This window comes from Petaurus breviceps, unplaced genomic scaffold (assembly GCF_028583685.1).
Source record: "Petaurus breviceps papuanus isolate PSGF00001 unplaced genomic scaffold, PetGlider_PUasm1.0 387, whole genome shotgun sequence".
Classification (NCBI taxonomy): domain Eukaryota; kingdom Metazoa; phylum Chordata; class Mammalia; order Diprotodontia; family Petauridae; genus Petaurus; species Petaurus breviceps.
The window spans coordinates 362,078-380,095 of NW_027186308.1; the positions used below are offsets into that span (position 1 = coordinate 362,078).

Below are 18,018 nucleotides of genomic sequence, written 5' to 3' on the forward strand. Positions count from 1 at the left end.
TCAGGGAGTCTGGCATAGCACTCACATCGGCTGTCCAGTAATCTTCGTCACACCACAAGGCTGGCCCCACCATCTCTTCTGCTGGGATGGACCGTGAGGACCCAGCCCAGTCCACCCTTCCCCTGCAGGTTACTGCTGGTCACACACTTCAGCCTAAAGACCCTCCCAAGCTTCTTTCTTTTGTCCTGTGGGCATCCCCCAATGTAGTTCCAAAGGTTATTCGTATACTCAGAAAATAGTCTTTATGGGCATAGCACCTGCTTTGGAAGGATTTCCCCCACTGTCTCCTTTCTCTGACTTCACACCCTGCACCTCCTCTGTTCCTCTCTCCTCTCCTCCTTAGCCACTCCCACTTCAGGTCCAAGAACCAATGAAGGTTGGAGATGATTCTCTTTCCCATTCTTAACAAAAGTTGAGCAGGTGGCCCCAGGGACCTTCTTGTCCATAGACAGCACTATCTGGGGCATTCCTGAGCCCCAGCCAGATCTCCAGGCACCCTCACTCACTCTGCCTTTCTCCAGGCGGCCCTAACATAAGGAGGACAGAGGGAACCGAGTCCATGTGGGTGGGTTGGACAGAACTGGGCAGAATTACACTTGCTCTCACTCTCCCTGAGGACCTGGGGTTTTAAAAGCCATCCAATAGAAGAAGAAACCTGAGCACATGTGGAAGGTCTTGCGAGTTTATTCAGTTGGTGAGTAAGATGGCATCGGTGCAATGAAAAAGCAGCTTCCTTGGCTGTGGACGGTGCCCAGACCTGATGTCACAAGGAGAGGAAAATAAGGCCCAGAGGAGCCCAGGACCTCCCAGAGGGTCCAATGCACATCAGGAACAAGCTGACTTCCTTCATCTTTGGTGCTGATGCAACGCTTCCAGGTGGACAGAGTTTCATATTTATGGAATCCCTTATCCTTGTTATGAATATCTTCACCTGACAGACATGTAAACTGAGGCAGAGGGAGGTGGCAGAACCTGAAGGGTCACCCAGGGAGTCAAAGCCAGCTCAGCTCTCCAACTGCAAAACCCTGACACAGACTCCTTTAATCCAGCTAGAGGTTCAGGGAGGGTCTTTGTGGGGAAACTGGTCACTTCTCCTCACCTGGGATGGGATGGGACCAGGAAATACCTGCTCCAAGTGAACAGCTAAGCTGTGCCTACAGTAACCCTTCAAAGGCTTGTGCTCAGCAGTAGGAGGGGGTGCAGGAGGAGGCCGGCTGGCAGCAGGACACCTGGTAGGAGGGGTCCCCAAAGGCCACAGGCTTGCAGCACACGGGCACACACAGAGCTGGTTTGCAGCAGACAGGCTTGCAGCAGGCAGACTGGCAGGGGCTGGGCACACAGCAGGCAGACTGGCAGGGTCTGGATACACAGCAGGAAGACTGGCAGGGGCTGGGCACACAGCAGGCAGACTGGCAGGGGCTGGGCACACAGCAGGAAGGGGAGCAACTTCCAGCTCCATAGGCTGCCAGGCATCTGGTCACCACGCGGCAGGCTGGGCGGCACAGAAGGGCACACAGGAGGCCGGGCGGCAGCAGGGATGGACACAGACGGGCTTGCAGCAGACGGGCATGGAGCAGGTCAGCTGGCAGCCAGAGGAGCAGCTGGTGAGGGACATGGTGTGTGGGGTGGGTGGGACCTTTGGGAGAGGAGCGAGGAGGAGGGAAGGCTTTGGACAGCTCCTTCCCCCTCCCCCAGGCTTTTATGGCCCTCTGCCCTGTGTGTGCTTGAGTGTGTGAGTGTGTGTGTATGTGCACATGCCACAGTAACCAATACAGCAGATGCCTTCCTTGTTTCCTCTCCCAGCATCTTATTAGCCTGCTGTGGTGTTTCCTGAGACATGGATCATGGGATCTCACACCTAGTCAGAAGATACCCTTATAAACCGTCTAGTCTGATCCTTTCAATTTACAGAAGAGGAAGCTGAGACCCCAGAAGGTACAGTGACTTCCCTGGGACCATGACCTCAGGTCAGTCCTCAGCCTTCCATCCTTCCTTCCATGGAAATAACTTGCTTCTCTGGGGACTCTGCTTTGCCCTTTCCAGACAGTCACCACGCCAGCTGGTCACATCTGTAAGTCAAGCGCACCCTGCCTTCTGTGTGATTCACACTGCCAGGCTGTAAGTGCTGAGGGAGGCTGGGCTCCACAGGTCGTCATGGAAGTAGGCTGCATTCTAACCTCCCTGCACCTTTATCCAGACAACTTGCCTGCTCTCACCACGGCCTTCTCATTGTGTGTCTTGGTTCCTGGCCTGGGCACCATTTCCAGCATATTCCCGGGGCTTCCAAGGGTTCATGAGATGGTGACAAGTTTTTGGTCCCGTCAGGTTGGCGTCAGCCCCCACCTCTGGGACCATCCGGCTCCCAGTGAGACACGGAGACCCCCATGAGGAATGGGGAATGGAAGAGGGTCCCCACCACAGCCCATCTTCAGTGCCTCTCTCCACTCCCCGCCCCCCAACTCTTCTGTTCATGTGGTCACGGTCCTGTTGTTCACTGGGCACATTCCTTTGGGGAGGAGAAGGAAGGTTTTCTCTCCTGGCACTCATTTCTCTAACAATGATATCACAACTCTTGGGCCAGGCAGAGTCACTGGCTCTGTGCCCTGGGTCAGTGCTATTATGCATTCAGACCTGCACCCACTGTGCTTTCCTCATAGGATAAAGCTCCAGATTCTCAGACTGGCTTTGCCAGCAGCTGCAGTCTGGGGACATGGGCCTCTCTTCTATACTTCTGCCTCTGGTCCCCCATCTCCCCACTGCTCTTCTCATGAGCTTACTCCAGGTTTTTTGGCACAATCCCCTCACAGAACTTCAGAGACCACTCAAACTCCCCTGAGAGCATAAGGACTAAGCTGGCATCACATGGGCTCCAGGCTGGCCTACAAGAAGCAGGGCTGGGACTGGAACCACGTCAGCTGTTGCTCTCATCAAACCTCCTCTGATCTGCCTGGCCCTGGGCTTCCTATCTTGGACTCCACAGACCGGATTTTTCCTGGGGTCTGAATTTGAGTGGGAAAAACGACACCTTGATTTTTACTAAGTCTTGGTTTTCTGTGTATTTTATTTTAGGAATTCAAGACCAAGGTTGTGATATGGGGTCCAGACCCACAAGCTCCCTCAGACTGAGCACTGGGGGGTCATGACCCAACAAAGGTGATGAATCCCTGCCTTAACTCAGTGATACCCTCCTCACAACAGAACAACTGTCTGCATCCCTTGTGGACAGCTGTCACAGACTGGGTCCACATTCACACGTACACATATATTACCAAAGACCCAAAGGCAGGGATAGAGTTTGCTGAGGCAGCTGATGGCACAGGGCATGGCCTATAGTCCTTGGAGTGAGGGATACTTGGGTTTGAATCCTGCCTCAGACAATGACTAACTGTGTGACCCTCACTGTAGCCTAGGCCCAGTTCTGTCTCTGCCCCTGCCTGTCTGGGAGACCTTGGTCCAGTCATTTCATCTCCTAGGTCCCTGGAACTCTCTTAGGACTGAAAGGTGCTGAGCAGACTCGGGTCTGCACTAATTATTCCTTTCTGTGGAGTTCCGTGTAGCCCTGAGGTGCTAGGTCTGCCTCTCTCCCCCATTCACAGCATGGAGTGTGTAGCCCCCTCCTGACTGCAGCCAGGGTTCAGCAGAGAGGCTGATGAATCATTCCATGAGTACTGGTCTAGTCAACAGGACATTTCTCACAGGGTGGAGACAGTCAAGATTTGCATTGGGGTAAGGGTGGGCAGCCACTCTGCTCTGAAGGCACGAGGCAGAGGCAAGTGTAACACGCCAAATATTGAAAGTCGCCCGTAGGGGTCAAATCAGCCTCAGGATGGTCAGGGCAGCTGGTGCCCACAGAGGAAGCTGGAGGAGAGCTGGGACCAGACTTTCCGGACCGCTCGGCCCATTTGGCAGGGATACTATCTCTGAAACAAAGCTTCTCACTCTCAGCCTTAACTTGCTGTCTCCTGACCTCTGAGCTGGCACTTAGGATAACAGTGCGCTCATGGGGACAGCAAGGGCACTCTGCTAAGACAGTCTTCCTGTCAGAGCCCGTGTCCATTCACAGTCCACATGGAAGCCTTGGCTCCCTGAAGCAGGAAGAATGTGAATGTGAGGGAATGACAGGGAATAGAGCTGAGCAGCTCTCCCTCTTGAGAAGCCAGATGAACAGAGTAGCACCATGGAGGGTCACTTCCCCCAGTGGGCTACCTGACTGGGGAAAGATGGGGAGCGCCAGAGGGGAGGGACGCCCAGCCAGAAATCTGGGTCCTGGCCCTTTGGATGGTTTGTGTTCGATAATCCCAAAGAGAGAAATGACTGTACCATCTCAAAGCATGGAGAGGAACTAGGTCTGACTGGGGGCTGGGGGCTTCAGGCTATCAGAACCCAGCATTTGGTGGCCTGCTTCCTCAATCTGCTGTCTTCAGTGTACAGGTTACAAAGCCTTTGCTTCAGGACACACTGATCTCACAGTCTCTGACGTCCCACCACCGGTTCTTAAAGTTGGGAATAGAGTCAGCGAGTTCATTCTATGTGAAGAGGATGTTAATGCCAGAGAGTAGGAGAAGGGGAAGAGGAGAATTGGCAGAGGGATGCAGACACACCAAGAGGCACCTTCCCCTGGGTACTGCTGCCAAGGTAACTCTTGGGCTGAGATCTCAAATCCACACCTTCCAGCGCCCCTCGGGCAATCTCATCTTCTCTTACCAAAACCCAAATCACATGCAGCCCACCATTCAGCCACGCTTGAGCCCCTTTATATTTGTCTTTGTCTTTATCCTAAACCCTGAAATTGCTTGTAATACCTTAAAGGTTTAGTCCTGGGTAAAAGTGAATCACCCAAGGCATAGCCCCCTGCTCCCTTATCTTTCCACTAAATTAGTACTTCCCCAAATCAGTAAGCCTTGAAGCAGCATTTGGTATAAGGATTATGGGGTAGGGAATCTGCGACCTTGAGGCCAAACATGGCCCTCTAGGTCCTCAAGTGTGGCCTGAAGGCTGCAGGTTCCCCACCCCTGAAGGAAGGGGTCAAATGGGGAAAACTCCTCGTATCAAGTCTGTATAGAGATCATGGGGCAAGTCTATCCCATGCAAGAGATCACCCTGCTATGGGATGCTGACCCAGCAACGTCCTCCACCCAGAATGCTGACCAAGCAGGGTCCCCCACACACTTCACCCAGAGCATGACTCTGACCTGTTCCATGACCCCAGCCTGTTCTGGGAACTCCACTTCCCCTGCACCCTCCACCCTGTTCTAGGAGGGACCACTTTCACACATTGTGCCACGATTCCCAGATTAGCCCTGAGCTATAGATCCAACCAATGGCCGCTCTTGGCATCTGTATGTCATTGCTTATGGTAGCTCCCCTCCCCAATTGTGGCTTTTTCTGGTTTTTGCCTTTATAAGCATTGCCTGTACCCCAATTCTGGGCTGCCTGATTTGAGCGTATACTCCAGGCAGTCACCTGCTTGATCAATAAATCCACATCTAAATTTATCTGAAACCCAGGCCTCATCTTGCTCCTATTCTCTTTACAACAACCTCCTCTTGTCCGTACAAAAAGTGCATCTCAGGGGCTATGTGAATTTTTGCTGCTCCAGTGCTGTCTCATATAAGCAGAGCTTTAGAAAACATGGGTTCCAGACCTCAGACTGTATTCTAAAGCATCAGGATCCAAAACCATCAGACTAGCCAAGGGAAAGGCAGAAGAAATAGGACTTAATAACCCAATAATTGTTGATAAAGTGGAAATACTTGGGGGGAAATACTGCTGGGAAGATGGGGAAGCAGTCTGGCAGAAATTAGGCTTAGACCAGTACCTTACACCATATTCCACAATACATTCTAAATGGCTAATGAATGTTAGCATTAAAAATCATACTCTAAACAAACTGAGAGGCCAAGTGACACAGTGGAGTCACTTGTGGAGTGCCGGGTGGCACAGGGGATAGAGCAGCAGGCCCTGAGCCAAGAAGATTCATCTCCCTGAGTTCAAACCTGGGCTGAGACATTCATTAGCTGTGTGACCCTGGGCAAGTCACTTAATCCTCTTTGCCTCCGTTTTCTCATCTATAAAATGAGCTGAAAAAGGAAATGGCAAATTTCAGTGTCTTTGCCAAGAAAATACCACATGGGGTCACAAAGAGACAGGCATGACTGAACGACCAGTAGCACCAATAAATAATTTAGAAAAGAAATAGCCCACATGCCTCCCATGGGTGTGAGTAGGAGACTTAACCCGACAACAGAGAAAGAGAATTACAAAAGATAAGGTAGCTGATTTTTGATGGCTTAAAACTGAGAAGCTTCTGCATAAACGGCACTAATTCATCTCCCAGAGGTGGGGAACCTGCGACCTTGAGGCTAAACATGGCCCTCTAGGTCCTCAAGTCGTGCCACATGTGGCCTAAAGGCTGCAGGTTCCCCATCCCTGAAGGAAGGGGCCAAATGGGAAAAACTCCTAGTATCAAATTTCTCTGATAAGGGTTTAGTATCCAAGATATATAAACAAATAAATATATGTAAGACTAACACCCATTCCTCAATAGATTAGTGGTCAAAACATATGAGCAAAGTTCTCAAAAGAAGAATTGCAAAGTATTCACAACCACATGAAAGAATGTTCCAAATCACTAATACTACGAAAGATGCAAATCAAAATAACTCAGAGGTTTCACCCCACACCCTGCAAATAGACAAAAATAGCAATGTTGGCAGGGTTGTGGAACGATAAGCATACTAATACATTGTTGATGTAGCTGTGAAAAGCAATTTGGAATTATACAAATAAAGTGAATAAAATATCTGTTGCCCTTGAACCAGAGACTCCCTTACTGGGCTTTTACCCCAAGGAAGCCATCAATAAGAAGAAAGTTCCCAGAATATTTATAGTAACACTTTTTGTGATAGTTGAGAATTGAAAACAAAGTAGATGTCCACAAAGTGGGGAACGGCTAGAGAAATTGTAGTGCATGAATGCAAGGCAATATTACTGTGCTGTAAGAAACAATGTATGTAGTGAATACAGAGAATCCTGGAAAGAACTATCTGAACTTACGTAGAATGAAATCAGCAGAGCCAAGAAAACCATCTGCATAGTAATGGCAACAATGTATACAGGAAGGACAAAACTGACAAAGACCCAGTGAGTCTCTAATGAAGACACTCCTAGCCCCCCCTCTGGGAAGAGAGGAGTCCACAGGTGTGGCCCATCACTTGTGTTTTAAGGCTTTTCACGTGTCTTGATCAGTTTTCGTTTCTAAAAAATACTGTTTGTCATATGGGGAAGCTCTCTAGGAAGAGGAGGGACACGGGAAACTATGATGATGTAAGAAACAAAATGTCATTAGGAACTTGTGAGAGAAAAGGATGAGACAAAGCTTAAGGTGTGACCCATTACCGCGAGGGAGTTTATTCGCTAGCCGGGCAGATCAGAGCCCAGATACATAGTTTCAAAGTAGGGTCCTTGAAGAAGTGTTATAATGGGCATGGACTGGACAAGGAGAACTATTGGAAGGCCCGGGTCAGCAGCTCAGCTCAGCTTTGACCCAGGGAAGGCCCCTTATTGTGGGTCACAGACTATGACCACAATTATCTGAGAAGCAGACGATCCAGGCTCCTCTCAAGTGAACTGGGACAACAGGAGCTCAGCAACAGGAGGGGGAGCAGGTGGGTCCACAGAGCTGGGAGGTGCAGGAGGCCTGGCAGGAGAGGACTGCACAGACCACAGGCTTGCAGCACGTGGGCACACACACAGCAGGTTTGCAGCAGGCAGACTGGCAGGGGCTGGGCACATGGCAGGCAGGGATGCAGGGTCCAGCCTGGCAGCAGGTGGATTGGCAGGGGCTGCCTCCACAGCATGAGGGGGAGCAGCTGCCAGCTCCATAGGCTGCCAGGCAGCTGGTCACCACGGGGCAGGCTGGGCGGCACAGCAGGGCCACACAGGAGGCCGGGCGGCAGCAGGGACGGACACAGACGGGCTTGCAGCAGACGGGCACGGAGCAGGTCGGCTGGCAGCCAGAGGAACAGCTGGTGTGGCACATGGTGTCTGGGGTGGGTGGGACCTTTGGGAGAGGAGCAGAGAAGGAGGGAGGGGTGTGGACAGCTCCTTCCCCCCTTCATCAAGGCTTTTATAGCCCTCTGCAGTGTGTAAATGAGTGTGTGTGTATGTGCGTGTGCATGCGTGAGCACGTGCACACATGCAGGCATGTATACAAAACAACCAACAGCAGCTGTTTTCCTCCCTGTGGCTCCTGGGAGCTTTCCTCCCTGTACCTCTCTGGCTTTGGCTTCCTGCTGCCCAGGTGATGGGATTGAGGTTTCTCACATTCCCAGCCTCACTGAATTTCAGTAAAGCTGTGTGTTGCTGGGGTGTGATTGAGGGGCACATGTGTGAACCATCAGCAGTGCTTTGGGCAGGTTAGGTAGGGGCCTCACCTGAGGCTCCAAGTCTTAATGCCCTGAGCTTTTAGCTTCCATTGGGATCTCCGGTCACCAGTTGACTGCCTGACTAGAAGCCTTGCTGGTCGCTGCACATGCTTCTGGGTTCCTGGCTCACACTGCAGCCAGGAACAGGTGGGGTGGCGCAAGGCTCCCTGCTGAGGGTGGAGGAAGGGAGGCTGGGTCCAGCTCAGGGTCCGTCTCTCTGCTTAGGTCTGAAGTTTGCGCAGTGTTTCTTCTTTTCAATTCAATTCAACCACATTTATGAAGTGATTACTGCCTTGGGCTGTAGGAGCCAATGACATAGGCCCTGCCCTCCAGCAGCTCTCATCTGCCAGACTCACCTCAGCTTCACAAGCCCGGGAGAGCTGGGGTTACAGATATCGGTGGAAGACGTGGTCATTCACGCAAGATGCTCCATGCCTCCTCAGTCTGGGGGACTTGAAAGGAGGAGGACAAAGGGAGAAGGGCCACTCAGGCATGATTGGCTCACTGACTGACAAGCGTGTCAGAGCCACTTACTGATATGAGACTTGTCAGACCTCATGGACAGTGACTTTGACAGGCTGGTCTGGGCAGCTCCTGGGTCTCAGCTACAGCCTGAGAGCTGCCCCGGAGGGAGAAAGGCTGTGTCCACAGTGCAGGGACAAAGGCTGGCAGGGAGTTGCTTTCTGCCAAGAGGAACCAGGCAGCCCATAGTCTGTCTTCTTGGGACTTCTTGCAATTAGTCAAATAGGCATTTTTTGAACATCTCCTAGGTACCAGGCGCTGCACTAGACATCAGAGACATAAAAATGAACCCGTTCCTGCTCTCCGAGAGCTTTCCTTCTCATACAGTTGCCCTTCCAGGTGCATATGGTGTTCGTTAACCTGGTTTGGGGAGGGTTCTTCATGAGTGTTCACGGACTTCCTCTGTCTCTCTCCATCTCCCTTCAGCCCATTCCCCCCACAATAACAGCTTATACCATGCACTGCCTTGAGGGTAGCAGGGAACTCTCTCCTCACTGGGCAGTGGGCAGTGCAGGTGTGATTAGCCCTTCTTAGAGCAGAGGACCCTGAGGCTCTGGGTGGTTTGGGAAGCTTGCATGGAGTCAGCAAGCCAGCCAAGGGGCCTTTATTGAACACCAAGCACTGGAAAGCCACAGAAAACCTTCCACTGGCCCCTGCTGGAGTTCTTGGACTGTTCTGGACAGCAAGCCCCCCCCCCCCATTCTACACTACTTGGAGCTTCCTGTGCATGGAACATTGCCTGGATACTACAGCCCCCAGGGATCACCCCTCCTCTGAGCCCCAAGCTCATCTGCTACCCCATACCACACGAGGGGCATTGCCAGGTGCCTTCTTGAAGAATGAGGGCTCCCTCCCCCTCTGGCCATTGTGCCCCAGAGAGCCAGGCGACATCTGGGAGTTCTTCATCTGCCTCTAGCACTAACTGTGTTCACCTCAAGCAGGTTTCTGGGTCAATGGATTGATCCAGAAACAAACAGCTTGGCCTCCTTCAGGGTACTTGGAAACTCTTTGGCCTTTCCCACAAACTCTCCCACCAGCTCTCTTCCTCTGTTTAGATTCTGGGTCAAACAGGAGCTCCACCTACAGTCTGTTTGTTCAGTCCAACTTATTGGTCATGTAGTAAGTGACTTATGTATGCCATGCACTAGGTTCTAGACTGGTGATACAAAACTTCCCACAGTGCCGGCCCTCTATGAGGGTCAACACCAGTGTGGAGAGGGACGAGAACTAGATCCCTGATTTCAGTGGTGTTGGGAGCTCCCAGAAGAAGAACATTTTCTTGGAGAATTGCCCCTGAGCTTTAGGGAGCTGAGGGGCTGGGCTACAGAGAGGGGCAAAATTTATACCTAGGTTTTCTGAATTTCAGAAACCCCTGACAACCAGAAAAAAAACAAAGTATTCTTTGCTTGGGAAGCTGTCTCTGTGCAGAACCTAGGAAGAAGCTAAAGCTTCTCAGGGGTGGGGTGGGGGGAACCTTGGGGCAAACCAGGGTTTTGACTCCCTAGCCATCCGAGCTCTTTCCTTCAGCAGCTTATCCCTACTTTTACACATAAGGCGATAATTTGTTAGCAGCACCCAGCCTCTCCTGCACACTCCTGCCAGTTCTTTGCCTGGTTCTATGGGTATTGCTTTCAAACATCTTTCCAAATCTCCAGGTTCTCCCTCTTTTAGCCTTGGTTCCCAGTTTTCACAGGGCCCTGTGCTTTTGGCCCATTCTCTGGCTAGAGAGGAATAAGGCAAATCCTCCCATCCTGGAATAGCCATTTCTCCCTCTACAGACCCACTGCTTCCAAATAGAGGCCTGACATTTTGTGATCCCATCCTCATCGCCAAATGTATCAGCAATGCCATATTCACAATGCCTATGGAGATTACAGATATGCTGATATAATTATCCATCACAAAATACATCATGCTTGCCATATGGGGGAATAAGTTAGAAAATTTATTAAGATACCAAAAGACTGAGTCCCAAAACCAGAAAGTGAAAGCCATCAGAGTAGTTATGACATTGGCACAGGTAGATAAAGTAGAAAGCACCCACATTTTCAAGCCTTTAAAACAGAACAGGCTACCTCAGGCAAAGGTCCTCCTCTCCCCACTCACAGCAACCACCGAGCGTCCTGGAAGCGCACTCCCAGCAGCTCCGGCCCCTGGCAGTGCTCAGCAGGAGTCCTTAGCAGAAATTCTGGCTGACTCAAAAAGGGCTTCGCGCTGCTGCCGCAGCTGCCTCTGCTGCCACTGTTGCCGCCACCACTAGCCACCACAGGAACTCTAGCTTGGCTTCCGCTTCCTCTTGCTCTGCCCCTTCCTGCCACGTCAGCAAGTACAATGGGGCATGGAAGATCTTTAAATCCCATAACCCTTACAGGGTGGCAGAGGGGAAGTGGGCAGAGGAGAGGAGGGGGAGCCTTGGGCTGGGGAGGGGCAGTGGGCAGAGGAGAGGAAAAGGACTCTTGGGGTGGGGAGGGGCAGCGGGCATAAGGGAGGAAGGAATCTTGGGCTGGGGAGGGGTAGTGGGCAGAGAGGAGGGGGAGCCTTGGGCTGGGGAGGGGCAGTGTGGTGGCCAGTGCAAGGCCACCAGGACTCGGTGGCATCACTGTGTGAGTACTGACGTTCACACTCAGCACACTAGCCTTCCAGAGACATATGTCTCTGTCATAACTGAGGAAATGAACATTTTTTCATCCCTCTGGTTTTTCCTTTATGGATTTTCCAGTTTCCCTTGATAATTATTAAATATCATATTTTGGCCAAAGTCTGAATTAATCAAACAAACGGCTTTGGTTGATTTAAAAATGACTTTCCTGTGTTAGCAACTTCAAAAACCAGAGATAAGATTCCCCTTATCTTGGGACTTACTCCACATGAGAGCAAAACAGACATCCTGAGAACATAAAATGTAAATTGACCCTGCTCTGGTCCTTGTCAATTTGCATTTACCACCAAGGGACTCTTTCATGGTAACTAATAGAAGTCATAAAGTTTGTGACATGATCATCCTGAATTGGAATGGTTCTGAAATGTATGAAGTCTTATGATTCCTCTGTTTGTCAGTTGGGACTTTAGTCCTGTACTCCTTCAGCAAGTACTGCTAGCCTTAAGGTAATAAGGAATAAATAATGTGATTTTTATATTACTATTTGTTTGTCTCCTTTAACCAAATTTTTTCTAAAGATCGACACCCTCTTTGGAGTAATCACCGACCTCACCGAGGGGCCTCCATCATGTTCAGTGACCTGTCCCACTTCCATACCAAGAGAGGCCCTCTTCCACTTGGGGTCTTCCCAGGACATGCTCGGGGGCTGGGCCCAGCACCACTTGAATGACAGGAACACCATACACTGTGGTCTATGCCAGGCTTGACTTGAATGATCAGATGGTCACTGGAGAGGAGAGCCCTGCTTCGCAAAGTCAAATGCTTACTTTGTGATCAACAAGCCCAAAGCAGGGGGGGCCCTTTGCTCTCTGCCCCACTGAGTCAGGAGTGAGAGTTTGAGCAATGGCTTGCTGTTGGATTTGGGAAGCCTGGCTGGCGCCTCCCCCTCGTGATGAAGGGAGCCACCCTTCAGTCATGCAGCGTTTCGGTTGGTTTTGTTGGGTGGGGGTTGAGGATACCAATCTACCCTCTCGCTGCAAACCTCATCTTTTTCATCTGTGTCTTCCTTGTGAAGTCCTACAACAGGACATCAACCAAAGAATTAGGGTTATATATCCTATCTGTATGACGTATATAGATTGTACAACCTATATCCAGGTTGTAATATCCTGGTACCTAAAGGAATCTGTCAGGAACACAGAGGGGTGTGTATGGGTCATGTACCTGGCAGTGATGGTCTAAATTTGGGAAGTGGAGGTGGTGACAGCACTCTGGTGTGTCAGTCATCCAGGAGGGGCAGATGGGGTGTGGCCCCCAGGGAACCCCAGCACCCGGGGATAGAGGGAGATGAGGAGAGTAGACCTAGAGGCTCTGTGGGAGAACATGAACAGAAAGGGCATGGGATGAGAAGCCCTGGATGGGTCTCAGTTCACACATGTGGAGGGAACGGGCATAGGACAGAGCCATTGAAAGAGCTTGGGATTGGCAGGAACTTGGCCATCAGGCAGGAAGGAGGGATCGTGCTTTGCTGGGAGAGTTGAGGGATAAGCCACTGGCCCTGTAGAAATGGGGCTTTATCTGCAGGTACTGGAACCAAGATACCCTTTCCCCAGGAAATAAAGACTGATAAATGGAGGCCCCAATCACCCTCAGAAGCTGGTTTGGGGATCTGAGTCAACTCTCACAGGAAGTTATACATCAGGGTAATAAGGGGTTGGGAGGGAACATGAAGAAAACAAGAAGAAGGAAGAAAAGCCGCCATGTGGCTGGGACACTCTGTAGGATATAAAAGCCTTGGGGAGGGGGAAGGAGCTGTCCACACCCCTCCCTCCTCCTCTGCTCCTCTCCCAAAGGTCCCACCCACCCCAGACACCATGTGCCACACCAGCTGTTCCTCTGGCTGCCAGCCGACCTGCTCCGTGCCCGTCTGCTGCAAGCCCGTCTGTGTCCGTCCCTGCTGCCGCCCGGCCTCCTGTGTGGCCCTGCTGTGCCGCCCAGCCTGCCCCGTGGTGACCAGCTGCCTGGCAGCCTATGGAGCTGGCAGCTGCTCCCCCTCATGCTGTGGAGGCAGCCCCTGCCAGTCCACCTGCTGTGTGCCCAGTCCCTGTCAGTCTGCCTGCTGTGTGCCTGTCAGTTGCAAACCTGCTGTGTGCGTGCCCATGTGCTGCAAGCCTGTGGCCTGTGGGGTCCCCTCCTGCCAGGTCTCCTGCTGCAAGCCAACCTCCTACACAACCTTGGTCTGCAAACCCACCTGTGCCCCCTCCTGCTGCTGCTGAACAGACCATCCACTCATAGTTTAAGGAGATGAGAGGGGAAACAGCCTGACTCGGGTCATTGTGGCCACAGCTCTGCTGATCCGCTGGAACACTGGACGCCTTCACTGGTCACAGAAGCAGGGCCACTGATCCAGTCCACAAGAGCTTCCATTTCCCCCACCTCCTCCCTGAAACCCAGGGGGCAAAGGCCCTCACGGGCAGCCCCTTGGCTGTGCTCCTTAGTCCACTTCACCTGAGCTCGGATCTCATCTCTCAGGGGTTGGTCTCATTGTATATTTGCTGTTGGAGTCTGCCTTGACAAGAAGCAACATCAAGTTAATAAATTGATGTGATCTGCCATTTATGTAGCTCATTCTCTTTCATTCCTTGGCTTCCATGAGCGCCCCAGGCCACCCCTCTGGCAGCTCTCAACTCTCTCAATGTGCTGGGAAACTGGGTCCACGGTTTGGAGAAAGGAAACACAGTGAGTCAGCCGACAAGTGTCTGTTGAGGGCTGACTATGTGGCAGGCCCTGAGCTAAGCTTGGGGGACACAAAAAGACAAAACTGTCCCTGCCCTCAAGGCTCTTACATTCTAATGGACAGATGCCAAGCATGTACATACAAGAGCTATCAGTATCAATGAAGGGGTGGGGAAAGGTCGCAGTCAGAAGGTAGGACTCGAGCTGAGTCTCACAGGAAGCCTGACAAACTAGAAAGCAGAGGCGAGGAGAGAGGTCTCAAGTGGGCAGGGCGGGGGCAATCAGAGCAAAGACAGAGACAGAAGATGCGAGCCTTCCGGAGGAGGAGGGCCTGGGGAAGGTGGGAAGGCAGGAAGGGGCCCGATGGAGAAGGGCCTTCAATGCAGATGATAAACAAGTAGCATTTTTAATCATTACATATCATTTCTGTATCTCAATAAGCAGACTGCTTTGCTTTGCTTTAAAAATGAGTTTTGCTGTGTCAGCAACTCCAGAGACCAGAGAAGGCTGGATGGTGACGCTTCTCTTACCTGGGGACACGCTCCGCGTGGGAGGAAAGCAGAAGTCCTGAGACCATGAATTCCAAACGGACCCTGCTCTGTCCATCATCTTGACAAACTGTATTTACAACCAAGAAACTTGCTTTCTCGTGGTCAGAGACCGTAAATTGGGGTGACCCAGCCCCCTGAATTGGGATGGCGCTAACATGAATGTGAGCCTATCTCATTGTTCAGGCAGTCAGAACTGGGGTTCTAGCTCCATGTATATGCATCTGCTCACTTTAAGGGAATAAATGGTAGAAATGTATGTCGCCCAGCCTGTTTGTCTCCTGTCACCAAACTTGCAGGTTAACAATGCCGAGCAGGGATTTCTATTCGATCCAGGAGGTAATAGGTAGCCCCTGGAGTTTACTGAATCGAGGAGTGACATGGTCAGACCTCTGCTTCAGGGAAATCCTTCTGAGAAGTGGTTGGCCTGGAGTGGGGAGAGATGGGGAGCTATTACGCTAGTCCAAGGAAGAGGTGAGGAGGGTCAGAACTGTACAGTAGCCGTAGGAGTAAAGAGGACTGTGGGAAAGATTCTGTGAAGGAAAAAAATCACAAGATGGGTGAGATGTGGGTGAGTCAGACTGAGGCACTGAGCATGGCACCTGGGTTTCAGCCTGGGTGACTGGGAGAATTCTGGTGCCCTCCAAGGCAAAAGAAAAGTGGGGAAGAAGGAATGGTTTGGGGGCAAAGGTCACGGGTTCATTTTTTATTTTGGACATTTGAAGTTTGAAATGCTCATGGGCCAATCAGTTAGAGATGTCCAGCGGGCCATTGGCAATGTGTGACTGCAGCTCAAGAGAGAGGCTGGAGTGGATTGTGATTCGCCCATTGGAGCCCGTGGACGCTGCCAAAATCCCACAGTCAGTGGGGGACAGAAGGCAGGGCCCAGGCCAAAGCCATGGAAGGCATGCCTGGAGACCAGCTGAGAGCAGCAGGTGGGCAGGTTAATGATGGATGGGTCGGGTCGAAGATGCCCTCAGCACCTTCCACCGACTCCAGGCACGGCTCATCCACACCTAGCTCTCCCCAGGTTTGTGTCTCCATGAGATCAGGAGGTCGTTGTGGGCAGGATCACTTCTGACTTCCTTTGTATGCTGACCTTAGCAGGACTAGCACTGATCCTTCAGCAGCCCCAGGGAATAGCTGGTATGGGGGGGGGGATGAGTCTACCCCTCACTCAGGCAATCATTAGACTCTCTCTGACAGTAATTGTCGCTAATAAAAGGGGGATAGCATGAGAACGAGCATCTGCTTTAAATCTGTTATGGGAACACACAGTCAACCAATCAAACAAAAACCTTTTGTAAAGCATCCGTGTACCAGGCGCTAGGAACACGAGGACAGAACTTTCCTCACGTGGAGCTAGAGTACAGGAGTAGAAGAAGCTGGCGCTGTACCACCGGACTTGCTTCCAGACTGGCCCTCCTCACAGACTCCAGAGCTAACCAAGCTGAAATGGCAAGGCTTGGGACAGAAGAGACAGGAGGCAACAGGGGACTGGCAGATCAGGCCAGCACCACCCCCTTGACCACTGTCTCTCCTCAGACCCTAATGGAGACAGCCCAGGTCACCCAGGCCTTGGGAAGACCAGGGCTTCCAGGTCAGGACCCTCAGCAATCTCCTGGGAGGCAGCCCCTGGGGAGACACAGCTGGGGGACTGATGGCCCCTGCAGGAGCTGCAGAGACTGAAGACCCAGAAGGGAAAGTCCTTGTCACCAGGGGCTTGGGCTGATGATTCAAACGGTGACATCTTACATCCAAATAAGACCTTGCTTTCGGCCCTCCTCCCCCAAATCCAACCCTCCTTCCATGCTTGCTATCAGCCCCTTTAGTGGGGTGCTGGGCCAGGGCCAGACCACCTGAGCACCATCCTTCCACATGGAGGAGTCCAGAAGTGTGATGGTGTGGAAGGGGTGTGCCTTGGGGACACTAAAACCTATGGGACCATCCTGTTACTGGTTATAGTGTAAAACCCCACATGGCCAAGGGAAGGATCTTGGATTCGTTTGGGAGGAATTCAAAGTGGCTGTTGCGCATTGACCGTTTTCTCTGTTGCCTCTTTGCTGTTTTGGGCTTCCTTGCTTGTCTTTAGCTCAGCTCTGGTGTTATGAAAGCATCCGATAAGAGAACCATATGGAAAGGGTTATGGGACCTCTCTCTTTCCTACTCCAAGACTCTATGGCCCCTGATAAGTGGAGCCTCCTGGGACTCTTGACTTTTCCTTTTCTGTTCTAGCACCAAGGAGCAGAATCTCAATCTAGGTCACAACACAAATTACAGGAATCCAGAGGTTGGAATCCAGGCTGGCTGTTGGAGCCAGTCAGTCCAGTGTCCAGGCTCCGAGCATCAGACTTTGGGAGGAAACTTTAGGAGGCCAGCAGAGTAGGAAGATCCATTCCGCCAAGTTGCTTCCTATGGATGGGATCATGGTGGGATCAACTGTGGTATAAAGGGCATCTATGCCCCCGAGGTGTTGGAGGAATGTCTGTAGGACTCCTCTTGCCAAATCGTTAAAGCAAACATCACTTTTTTAAAAGGTAACTAATGTTTAGTGGGGGTCCCTAAAAATGGGGGAGCATGAGCTGATGGGAGAGCATAAACACTCAAGGGGAGATGGAGTGGCCAAGCCCTGAAAATGGCCATAATACATGACAATGTAAACATCATTGCTGATATTCTGATCCCAATCTTCAGCCAATCCATTTTCCTCCCTAAGGTCAATGCTCACAATTAAGGATGTGGCCTAAAGAAGGCAAAATAAGGTAAAATACTCAGTTTACAAGGCAAAGAATCTACAACAAAGAGCCAAATTCGGAAAACAGAAGGCCCAGCCCCTGACAGCCTGGCCATGATGGTCACTGCCAATGGGCCCTTCCTTCCACTCAAAGGAAGCCAAACCCACTGACTCACATTCAGCATGAGCTTTGGCCGCAGGGACCCAACAGAAGCCAGGTCACCTGATACCATCACCTCACAGCACCAGCACGGCCATACATGTGTGCAGTCACAAACACACACACATACAAGCACATTGGTAGAGATGTTGATGGGCCACTGGCCATCTCCTGGACCATGTCACCACCACCTAATGACGGGATCTGAGGGAAGCAGCCAGCCATAAACAACAACAGGGAAGAAGGCTCTGGCTCCCCTTGGCACATCCTCCTGCAGGAGGGATATAAAAGCC

At 51.5% G+C, this 18,018-nt stretch overlaps 2 protein-coding genes across 6 annotated transcripts in view; one reads left to right on the plus strand and one right to left on the minus strand.

Moving 5' to 3' along the window:
• TSPEAR (thrombospondin type laminin G domain and EAR repeats) overlaps positions 1-18,018 on the minus strand; it is a 173,530-nt gene that overhangs the window by 77,211 nt on the left and 78,301 nt on the right. The window lies entirely within an intron of this gene.
• LOC138170787 (keratin-associated protein 10-9-like) lies at positions 13,422-13,823 on the plus strand. Its single transcript, XM_069100264.1, has one exon. The coding sequence runs from the start codon at positions 13,422-13,424 to the stop codon at positions 13,821-13,823; it is 402 nt and encodes a 133-aa protein (XP_068956365.1).

Bases quoted from the DNA above. Each gene is read 5' to 3' on its own strand.
- LOC138170787 (XM_069100264.1), top strand. From the start codon at position 13,422: ATGTGCCACACCAGCTGTTCCTCTGGCTGCCAGCCGACCTGCTCCGTG.